The sequence below is a fragment of the Bufo gargarizans genome, chromosome 4 (genome assembly GCF_014858855.1).
Source record: "Bufo gargarizans isolate SCDJY-AF-19 chromosome 4, ASM1485885v1, whole genome shotgun sequence".
NCBI lineage: Eukaryota > Metazoa > Chordata > Amphibia > Anura > Bufonidae > Bufo > Bufo gargarizans.
Window position 1 is genome coordinate 193,565,468 of NC_058083.1, and position 12,477 is coordinate 193,577,944.

General features: G+C 44.9%; 1 protein-coding gene across 2 annotated transcripts in view; it reads left to right on the forward strand.

Annotated features, from left to right (window-relative positions):
- LOC122934584 (probable cation-transporting ATPase 13A4) overlaps positions 1-12,477 on the forward strand; it is a 165,851-nt gene that overhangs the window by 87,751 nt on the left and 65,623 nt on the right. For both annotated transcript variants that reach the window (XM_044290158.1, XM_044290159.1), the window contains one exon: positions 70-131. In XM_044290158.1, the coding sequence (XP_044146093.1) occupies positions 70-131 (62 nt within the window). The remainder of the gene's footprint in view (positions 1-69; positions 132-12,477) is intronic.

A 12,477-nucleotide genomic window follows, 5' to 3' on the forward strand; every position in this document is an offset into this window, starting at 1 on the left:
ATATATGTGCCCAGTATTATATTTTCCACATAGATAAAGTAAATCTGCATATGTTATTATTTTTGGTAGACTGGAACCTTAACAGAAGATGGCTTAGATCTTTGGGGAATTGTCCCTTCCAATGGATATCAGTAAGTATTCAAATAAGTACTTTGACTATGAATTTTGCTTTGTATTATAAAATCATATCACATTTAGAATATGGTTAGGGATTCTATGTTTCTTGAAATTATGGGATCATGTTTATAATGGCTTCTCACTTGTGCCATTGTACTGAGCACGCCAGCATTGGCTGCTCATGGGTTTGAACTGGGCCATTGTGCTCATTGGCGGTTCATGTTGCTGCTGCACTGTGTTTCCTGGTGTTGGTTACTTGTAGTGTGAATTGAGCCTATGTGCTTGTACTCCTCCTCAGTTTGGTACTGCAAGGGTTACTCTTTCCCTTGCTGTGTGTATCTCAGTTATGTTCGAATTAGGGCTCATTCACATGACTGTAGGCCGTCCATGCTACGGACAGCAAATTGCGGGCCGCAAGGCATGGGCACCTGCAATGTGAATCCCATATTGCGCAATATTTGGTTAAAGATAGGACATGTCCTATCTTTTGCAGTGCAGAGGCACAGACCCAAAAGCCCATGGAAACTCTTCATGGTGCTTCTGGGGGCTTCCAATCCGTGTCTCCACCCCACACCACGCCGTATCTTGCGGATTGCAGACCCATTCAAGTCAATGGGTCCCGTGATATGGGATTTACACGGCCGCTGCCTGTATATTGCAGACCCGCCGTTTGCGGTGCGCAATACGGGTACGGATGGCCTCTGGTCATGTGAATAAGCCCTAATTAGTTTGTTATCTGCTATATAGTCTTGAATTCTGTGTCAGTTTGATGACAGTCTCTTGAGTGCTGTGACCTACCCTGGTTGTGCAATCATGTCTTTCTTGTCATGCCATGTCTTGCTTTGATCCATTTGGAGTCTCTGTTCCTTATGTTGGAGTTTATATCTCAGGTTTGTGTCTGGATCATTCTGTGTATGTCCATGTCTGAAATCTGACCTAGTGTCCTAAAGCCATAGTTTGTGATCTGCTGGAATTTGTATGGAGTTATTCGTCTGTCTGTGTATGCCAGATCTTGTCCTTGTTCCTGTCCTGCTGTATCTGAACAATTTCCAAGCTCCTGAAGTTCGTTCCTGTACTCTGTATTGCTAATTGCTAAAGTTATGATTGAACAGTGTCCTAGTTCATGAAGTCTGTGTGTGCAAATCCACATAGTCCGTATGTCTGTCTGTCTGCCAGTGCGCTGTGCTTTTTCTTATGCGTTTGCCTTGGATTCGCCTGTATTCTGTCTAATTCTGTAAAGGATTAGGGTTTGTCCCAACACCAAACTGGTTACTTGACACAGTGGTTCCACAACCATTGCCAGTACGCCTGACCATAACAATCATTTGGTAATTTGGCACCAGAGAGACTGGAAAACCTGATCGTCCAGCATCCATGCAAAAGTCCTAGTAATAAACTTATGTTTGCTGACTTTTGAGGACAGAAATCCAAGTTTAGGCATCAGACACCTTCTTGATATTAAAATCAAACTTACTGTACAGTTGTATTGACTTACTATAGGATTATAATATTTTAAAGCACAAAATTTGCTCTTTATAGGTAGTCCCTCAGCAGTTTTGACCCCTCTAAACTGCTGTCATAGCTATATAAGCGATTTCATATACTTGCGTGTGCAACAAACGTTTTAAGCTCTTGGCGCCATGCACTGTAAACTCCCAGGCGCAGCACCTCTCCTCTGCTCCTGAGTGACAGCTCTCATGTCCACTCAAAACAGAGGGGATTTTTTTAAGTCATGCAGAAAGCAAAACCATGCACATTAGTGTGTGTGCACTGCTCTCCCCCTTTGCCCATTTTGCTTTGTCAGCAGTATTGAGGGGCCAACCCTGCTGGCAGACTCCCTGTAAAGAGAAAATCTGTTGCTTAAAATTATTATTATAATCGTATTGTAAATGAAAACTTCTGATCAGCTAATGATGGCCTATTCTGAGGCTAAGCCGTCCCTTAATAAAAGGTGTCTGGTACTTCTGCAACTTTTTTCTTTCTGCAAAAGCAAACTATATTAGTTTATTGCTAGGACTATCCTGCATGGATGCTGAACTCCCTTTAACCCCTTCCTTCTCATTTATGTACTATTACATCACTGGAAGTTAACATTCTGTGCTGTAATAGTATGCCATGGCAAAGGTGTGGGCCCAGGAGCTGGAGCCGCAGCATTGCTTCCGGCTCTCACTGCCAGGGTTGGAGATGACTTTGATCCCAGCAGGCTTACCCCCCTCAGATGCTGCAGTCAATAGTGACTACACATCTGAATGAAATCTGTCCTCTGATTGATACCCCACTAATGCAACTGCAGACTGCCGAGTACTTGGCATGGCATCCAGGGGCCTTTTGAAGCCGCTAATACATCCAGCCTGCCTGTCAAAAGTTCAGATCCTCTAAGGGGATTCAAAAATTGTTAAATTAAAAAAAAGTTCAAATATCAAAAGAACAAAAATTAAAAGAAAAATCTTTCCCTTCTGTAAAGACCCAATCTGCTAAAGAATGCCATTACGTAACCTGCACTGTGAACTCTGTAAAAAAAAATATAAAAATCCCCAATGCTAGAACTGTCATTTTTGGTCACGTCACCTTGGTCATTCTGCTGATTAAAATGATAGTTGTCTTGTGAAAATTGGTTGACGCTCTCTGAAAAAAGTTTATTCTTAAGTGCACTGTGGGGCATGGTCAGCACTGGAAAGCAGAGGAGCTGAGGAGCACAGAGGGGTTGGGCTCTGCCCCTCTGTACACTGAAGCCCTCATTTACACAAAGAATAAAAGCTTTTTTTCTCAGGAACACCGCACCTGATTTTCACAAGACATGTATAGTTTATTCAGCAGGATAAACCCTAACGGACACTATACCTGGTCTGATAAAGTTGACCCTGCAGAGGTAAAAAAAAGTTATCCAACTCTTTACAAATGCTTATATCGATATGTGATTGTTGCTGACAGTACACTGTGAGCTAACTGATCTCTGATGCTGAAAGTACACAAATTGCTGTAATAAGTGTCGTCTTATGGTATATTGCATTCACTGCACATTGTGACAAAATTCAGTGAGTATTCAGAATGCATGATGCAAAGCACTTTCATGATTTGTCCTTCTGTTCGTAATCGCTTTGAGCAACTTTAACTGTTACATGAAATTCTCTAGAGTCTAGAGCATGTGTAGACTTGTAGGGATTTACTGCTAATAACAGTTTTGGTGCTGTGAGTTTCATTTATGTCATTTTTATTTAGGTTTATATTCTCCTTTTTTTACCATCAAAGATATAGGGGGTCATTTATCAAACTTGTGTAAAGTAGAACTGACTTTGTTGTCCATAGCAACCAATCAGATTGCTCCTTTCATTTTGAACAGCTCCTTTGGAAAATGAAAGGTGGAATCTGATTGCTAGGGGCAACTATGCCAGGTCTACTTTACACCAGTTTGATAAAGCTCCTCCATTAATATGTAAAGCATAGTAACGACAGACTGTCTGGACTGAAGTAGGGTAATTTAAAGTTGGATTGGGTTGGACAGTTTTCTGTATTGATCAATATCAGATTTACGGGGGTTCAATTCCCGAAACCTGCGCCGATCAACTGCCTTCTCATCACTGTTTACCTGCTCGCGTTGACATCACAGCAGCGAGCAGGTGTAATTGCAACTTGTCCATCTCCATTTACTTCAATTGCAAGGTGCAGTTACACTCTGTCTGCTCCTTCCCAGTGAAGAGAAATGGTGAAGAGAAGGCAGCGCTTGCATGAGCGCTGTGTTATCTTAAAGCAGCTGATCAGCGGGGGTGGCGGGAGTCGGACCCCCACCAACCTGATATTGATGACCTATCCAAGGAGAGGTCAAACTCGTCAACCGCTTTAAAGAGGACTAGGCAACAATGTCTGTTTTAGTAAATGCTTGTATTCCCCTTAACCCGTAGGATACCAGCGCCGTACATGTATGGCGCTGGTATCAGGGTCACAAATCCCAGCGCTGATCAGCTGCAGGGGTCCGGCAGTCACAGATAGCCAGACCCCTGCTGTATGCACTGGCACAGGTGAAAACACAGATGCCGGCGCATTAACCCTTGCAATGCCGCGGTCAGCGCTGACCGTGGGAAGGGGCAGTATCCTGTCGGGTGCGGGGTGGCCATCAGGTCCCCCCGCTGCTGTGATGGGGACCCAATGGCAGGGAAGGCAGCCTGATGCCTTCCTTAGGCATCGTGGCTGAATTCCGGGAGAGCCTGCGAGATCCAGCCCCCTGGATCTCACAGGCAGGAAGCTGTAAAGGCTCTTTCACACGAGCGGATGCTGTGCGGGTAATTTGCTGCGTGAAAGGGAGCCAAGCCCCATTCCGGACAGCAGAGACACGGAGCATTAAAATGAGTGATAAGGCTCCGTTCCTCTATGTGACCTTTTCGCTACAAACTCACACTGAGATAAAGTTGTCACTGTGATTTTGTAGTAAAAAGATCACAGAGGGGCACGGAGCTTTATCAGTCATGTTAATGCTCTGTGTCTCTGCTGTCCGGGACGGGGCTTGGCTCTCTTTCACGCAGCGGATTACCCCCACGGGATCCGCTCGTGTGAAAGAGCCCTAAGTGTATTACAGTGAGTAATACACTTACAGCCAATGCATTACAATACAGAAGTATTGTAATGCATTGTAAAGGTGATCAGACCCCTAAATATTGAAGTTCCAGAGTGGGACAAAAAAAAATATAGTAACAAAATTGTTAAAAATAGTGAACAAAAAGAAAAGTAGACATATTAGGTACTGCAGCGTCTGTATAAACCGGCTCTATAAAAAGATCACATGATCCCGTCAGGTGAACGTCATAAAAAAATTAATAAATAAAAACTGTGTAAATAAAAGCCATTTTCTGGGGGGGCATGGCTTGCAGCCGAGCAAAGAGGACTGCTTCCTGGTGAACTCTGACACCAGAGCCCATCGAGTGCAATCGGAACGGACCCAAGCGATATTTCAACCCAAAATGCCTACCATTAGGCCCAGCGTAGCACCCGCTACAAAAAGATATCCTACTGAGGCTCATCGGACCTTCTAATCGGGCCTACTAATCCCCAGCCTTGATTTCTGGGGCACGCGAGCATCGCAAATCGGGGTAAAGGGGCGGCAACACAGAAGGAGGAACCCACGACACCAAGAGACCCCCCGCTTACTTGGCGCTGCCCATCGAGTCAACATTAGCCTGCCCTGCGCCCATAATAACGCTAGCCTTCAGCATCAGCCGGCCATTCCAGAAGACTCCCCCTCCACAACCAGGAAAGGAGCCTGCACTGCGCGAGTAAGAAAAGGGAAATAAGTGGGGCCCTCCTTTGTATCAGCAGATTGCCCAGGCCATCACAGGCATAAGGACTGAGCCCGCCACACAGCAGATACGCGGCGCTCATACTAACGCTCTCTTTGGTCAGCTGCACCAGGATTGAGAGAGACTGTCGGCATCCTTCATCAGTTACGCTGACACTATTTCGGCGCCTCACCTCACCCACAGACATCCCAGTGAAGTCACCATATAAAGGAACATGTGGACCTCTACACTTAGGGTTGGAGGTCTGCACATCCAATCGGACATTTAAAGGGCCAGTGATCCAATTTTTCCAGACCTCACAGTGTGCTAACCACACATCCACATCTTTAGCCTGGTATAAGGCCTACAAGAGGAGAGATTCAGCAAACTCTATGACTGTACTCAAGTACTCACTCTGAGAGACTCGAATCTGCCTGCTAGTAATGGTGAAAATCCACTCCCAAAAATCCAACTGTAACAACCTACAGTGTCAAGCAGGCTCCTTAAATTCCTTTATACCAAAGGGCCAATTATCAAGCTTAAACAAATCCACTCAGCCTTGTAAAAATTCCCCAGGTGGAAGCGCATAGAAAAAACCCTCACCTGACACACAAGAAATGGAGAGCGACTCAGACGATACGCATGCAGACAGGGGTCTACCCATCTCAAGTTCCTTCCTCAGCAAGGCTCTCTCAAAGGCACCTGTAGTAAAGGAACTTCAAGACATTAAACAAGACATGAAGAGCATTGGAGGCAGGATGGAGCAACTTGAGTACACTCAATCCCAATTGATCTCCCATACCGAAGCGACATCCACAGCCTTTACATCTTGCCAAACACATTTGAACAAAATAGTAAACTAGATGGAGGACCAGGAGAATAGAGCACGTCGTAATAATCTACTTTTAAAGGGAGTCCCAGAATCCATCCAAGCTGAAGCACTGCCTGACGCCGTTAAACAGATTTTTATCTCAATACTGGGAGACTCGTATCCACTAGAAATCTCCATTGAAAGAGCGCACAGATCCCTCAAAGCTAAACCAGGTCCTACAGAACCCCCGAGAGATGTAATTTGCAGGTTGTTTCACTCTAGATTGAGAGATGACATCCTACGCACAGCCAGAAATAATCCCCCCTCACCAGTGGAGGGCTCAAACATCTCCATCTACCAAGATCTGGCAAGAATCACGCTTTCTAAAAGAAGCGTCCTCAGACCCTTAACAGAAGTTCTCCGACATAAAGACATACCCTACAGATGGCTCTTTCCTTTTTGGTTATCACTCATGGCACAAGGGAAGAGGTACATTTTGAGAAACCATTCAGAATTGCCAGAACTCCTGCAAATCCTGAAGATTGACTACCTTGACATCCCAGATTGGTCTCTAATAAAAGACCTAGCCACCTTACCCACCACTACCTACCCCCTGAGAAACGGTTGGCATGGAGAAATACAACAAGATTCGCAGACGTCAGGGAAAGTCAACCCCCAGGAAGATGATCATGGACCCTACCTGATCTTCCCTCATAGATGATCGGTTCTATGTTCACACCCATTTATTTGGATTTTTTTCTGTGCTATTAGCACTCTTGATATGAGTGGAAATGTTGTAGTTACAGGTCATTGACGGCAGACCGAGACCGTCTCAATGTGCTAGGTTCTGAGAGCATAGACTACATGGCGGCCACTTCAAAGACTGCCATGGAGGTTCTGATTGCGGCGGCCTCGACCTGTCTTTAAGTTCGATAATATTGGGCAAGGTATAACCTTTTTTGGTATCATTATTTTAACTATGGTGGCCATGCCCACTATATTCCTCCTCTATAAAGCAATAAGACCTCCAGCCTCGGTCCTGGTGCTGGCTGGAAGAACAGTTAATCTTCATGTTCTTGTTTCAGTTCTACTGGAAGAGACTCTACTCTGCATTTTGCTGTTTTTATATGTTTTAGTTCAGTAAAACCCCTGCATCCTCCCACCCCTCACCTCACGCTCAGGGCATCAATAGGTGACGCACTACACAGTCAAACATTAGTACGTCTAGATAAGCCTGAGCAAATATTCATCAGGATTTATAATGGCCAACATTAAATTAGTTTCATACAATGCGAGAGGCCTTAACTCCGCTTTAAGGAGGAGTCAAATACTACACCACTTCAAAAAAGCCAGAGTGGATGTCCTGTTACTACAGGAAACACATTTCTTGGAACCAAAAACCCCTTCCTTCCATAGACACTACTTTAGTCAATGGTACCACTCACATACAAACACCAAAAACTCTAGGGGAGTATCTATCGCCATAGCCAAACACCTCTCATTCAAACAATCAGACATGTACTCAGACCTAGATGGCAAAATTCTTATACTGAAAGGGAAACTGAATGGCTCTCTGATCACGCTAGCCAATCTATATGCTCCAAATACCCAACAATCATCTTGGATTAGATCCACATTGACACTACTGGATAGTTTAAAGAAGGATGAGTTGATTGTTGGAGGTGACCTTAATGTGGTGTTGGAACCAATCCTAGACACCTCTTCTAGGAAATCCTCCCTATCATAAAAGACACTCAAACACATAAAAAAATCCTTGCAATTTATATCCCTCCCCAATGCCTGGCGTTTCTCATACCCTTCAACTAAAGACTTCACTCTTTACTCTACCCCACACAACTCCTACCACAGGATTGATAACTTTTTCCTCCAACAGTCATCTCTTGGTAAAATACGTTCAACTAACACAGGGTCTAGTATACAGTCAGACCACTTTCCAGGTTAACTGGTATTAGAAATATCTGAACACAGACCTTCCAAATCTCCATGGTGTCTAAATGAGACTCTACTCTCTATACATTCTGAAATGCTAAAATCTCTAGATTGCTAATTTCAACATAACATGAATACAGAGGTTCCCACCCCAATAGTGTGGGAGGCACATAAGGCCACAATTAGAGGCGAGCTTATATTGATAAGCACATACCAGAAAAAACAGAGATTCACAAATACAGCACCTACAACAAGAGATAGGTAAACTAGAAAAACTACACAAAAAATCCCTAGCTTCCTCTCACCTCCAGCAATTTACTACTGCTCGTATACAACTACGTGTTCTATTAAACAAGAACCTTGCCAAAGTATTCATGTCTGCAAAACACTTTTTTTTACGCCTAATGGGGATAAAGCATCAAAACTGATGATGTCCCTAATCAAGAGACGGAAACCTTGTACACATATCTCCGAGATTAAGACTAATGAAGGCCACCTCACGACAGACCCAGCTGAGATTGAACGGGAATTCATTCATTTCTATGCATCCCTCTATCAGATTAAATGACCGGCTACACCCAACCAGACACGAGAACTACAAAAGTCAGCTATTACAGATTTTCTGTCGAAATTGTCTCTTCCAACTCTCCCAGACACATCACATGCTGACTTATTAAAACACTTCTCAGTTGAGGACTTAAAATCTATCCTGTCGAAATGCCCGAAAGGCAAAGCCCCAGGCCCAGAAGGCCTCCCGTGCTCATATTATAAATCCTTCTCCTCTGTCCTGCTACCTCGACTAACAGAAACGTTCAATGCCTATCTAGCTGGTGCCCATTTCCCAAAGTAATCGTTAGAGGCTTACATCACATTGATGCATAAAGAAGGGAAAGATCCTTCATATTGTGGCAGTTATAGACCCATCTCATTGCTGAACACTGACCTGTAGCTTTATACTAGACTGTTGGCAAATAGAATGGGTCCTCTGATGCCTAATCTAATCTCAAATGAACAGGTCGGGTTTGTAGCGGGCAGAGAAGGGAAGGACAATACCATGAGAATAACCTGCTATAAAGGGATTTCGTAGCGGGAAAACCACACATAGCGTAGCCGCATATGCAGACGACATCCTTGTGATAATTACAAACCCCTTGTCAGCCTTCCCGACTTTACAATCTATACTTCTGGAGTACGGACATATTTCCAATTTCAAAATCAACACCTCCAAATCAGAAGCCTTTGGAGTAAACATTGATGTTGAAGAACACAAGACCCTGCAAACACAGTATCCTTTTCTATGGCCTACCTCTCACCTCACCTATCTAGGTCTTAAATAAGTGCATCCTGGAAAGACCTGTGCACACTCAACTATGCCCCTATACTTAGATCATTCCAGTCCATATTGGAGTCATGGTTTCTTCCATTCCTGTCTTGATGGGAAGGAAAAACCTCATCAAGGCAATACTATTGCCAAAGCTACTGTACCGATTTCAAACACTCCCTATTCCCCTCCTGCTTACCTTTTTTCTCATCAATTAGGAAAATCATGAACAAGTATCTATGGAGAGACAAGAAAACTCGCCTCAGCCACTCCCTCCTTACCCAACACAAAACACGCGGCGGATTGGCCCTCCCAGAATGGCATCTTTACTACAAAGCAGTGCATCTCACTAGGCTGATACATTGGGTAAGAGCAGATGGCAGTAAACTATGGATACCCTTAGAAGAACATCAAACAAGTTTCCCGCTACGCTCCTTGGTTTGGAGCAGAGATTACCCACAGGTCATTCTAAACACACACAATTTGGTCCCCAGATCCACACTCAAGATCTGGCATACACTTAAAGACGGACTCAGTCCGGCTCTTTCTCCCCTAATGTCCATCACAGATCTCCCAGAACTGTATCTCCCAAACTTCACAAACACACCTTTAAAAGTAGCAGATTTAAAGCATATTTCAATTTCATCCCGTCTAGATATGGAAGGAGGTGAAGACCCATTAGATTTCGCAACACTAGCCTCGCTATAAAAGGCACATATCCGATCAATATTACGGAATCGCCTCAAAAACTCTGACCTCGGAAGAGATCTTACACCATTTGAAAATTTATGGCAACCAAACTTCCTCGAAGATGCTTGTGTCACGGACGGTGTACAGGAAACAAGGCAAAGCAACATGCATAAATGACTCGCTGGATCCAAGAGCTAAGGAACCAAAGGGAGACCCCTGCAGAAGACCTGGCACTTTCCCTGGCTGCTCAGCCTATGCAAAGATCCGAATGGTGGAAGTTTGCATATCCACGTACCTTGACTATATAACCCCTGAGCACCCTACAATAGTGAGGGGACACGACCACCGGCTCCCTACACAAGATACGGAGGGAGTCAGGGTCACCTGGGATCCAGCAAACAGAAAATAACAGATAAATGTTCAAACCTTAACTTTGTAGCAGACAGGAGAACAAGATCAGCATGCACACACACTCCAGGAAGAAGTATAAGCCGCCCAGAAAAGCATTCTGGGGAGGAATTTAAAGGGAAGCAATTAGTCCAACACATGACAGCTGAGAGAGGCTAACGAGATGAGGAACTGAATACCACAACAAAGAAACTCAAGGGGGAGGTTCTGAAAGGCCTCTGTCAGAGCTTCTCAGCTGTCTGGTTGTGACAGTACCCCTCCCTCTACGAGTGGACTCCGGACACTCAGAACCCACCTTCTCAGGATGGGACCTATGGAAAGCCCTGATGAGACGAGAGGCCTTAATGTCCGTCACTGGGACCCACATCCTCTCCTCAGGACCATACCCCTCCCAATGAACAAGGTACTGAAGAGAACCGCGGACAAGACGAGAATCCACAATTCTAGAGACCTGAAATTCAAGATTTCCATCAACCATAATCGGAGGAGGAGGCAAAGGCGAGGGTACAATGGGTTGAACATAAGGTTTCAATAAGGACTTATGAAAAACATTATGGATCTTCCAAGTCTAAGGAAGATCAAGACGGTATGCAACAGGATTGATGACAGACAGGATTTTGTAAAGCCCAATAAACCTAGGACCCAACTTCCAGGAGGGAACCTTCAATTTGATATTCTTGGTAGACAACCACACCAGATCACCAACATTCAGGTCCGGATCAAGCACACGTCTCTTATCTGCCACACGCTTATATCTCTCACTTATGCTCTTTAGATTATCTTGAATCTTTTGCCAAATAGATGACAAAGACGAGGAGAATCTGTCCTCATCAGGTAAACCAGAAGACCCCTCTCCCGAGAAAGTCCCAAACTGCGGATGAAACCCATATGCACCAAAAAATGGTGACTTATCAGAGGACTCCTGACGACGGTTATTTAAAGCAAACTCAGCAAGGGACAAAAAAGAACACCAATCCTCTTGATTCTCCGCCACAAAACAGCGCAGATATGTCTCCAGATTCTGATTGACGCGCTCTGTCTGGCCATTCGACTGCGGGTGGAAAGCAGAAGAGAATGACAACCGAACCCCCAAGCGAGAACAGAAAGCCTTCCAGAATCTGGAAACAAACTGCGTGCCCCTATCAGAGACTATGTCTGAAGGAATACCATGCAATTTGACAATGTGATCAATAAATGCCTGCGCCAGCGTCTTAGCATTGGGCAAACCAGGAAAAGGGATGAAATGCACCATTTTGCTAAAATGGTCCACCACCACCAGAATCACAGTCTTCCCCGAGGAACGAGGCAGGTCCGTTATGAAGTCCATGGACAGATGTGTCCAAGGACGGGAAGGAATGGGTAAGGGAAGGAGAGGAACTGATGGCCGTGAATGAGGGACTTTGGCACGAGCGCAAGTCTCGCAGGCTGCCACAAAACCCTCAACCGACTTACGAAGCGCAGGCCACCAGAATCTCCGAGCGATGAGATCCAGTGTGGCTCTTACCCCCGGGTGCCCAGCAAGGACCGTATCGTGGTGTTCTTTAAAAATCTTGTGTCTTAAAGCGAGAGGCACAAACAACCTCCCAGGAGGACAAAGATCAGGAGCCTCTGACTGGGCTGCCTGCACCTCTGCCTCCAATTCAGGAAAAAGAGCAGAGACCACCACACCTTCAGCCAAAATGGGACCCGGGTCTTCAAAATTCCCACCTCCCGGAAAACAACGTGACAGGGCATCTGCCTTCACATTCTTAACTCCAGGGCGGAACGTGACAACAAAATTAAACCTAGAAAAGAACAAAGACCATCTGGCTTGTCTCGGGTTCAGACGCTTGGCTGACTCTAAGTAGGCCAGATTTTTATGGTCAGTAAATACGGTAATAGGGTGTCTGGCTCCCTCTAGCCAATGGCGCCAT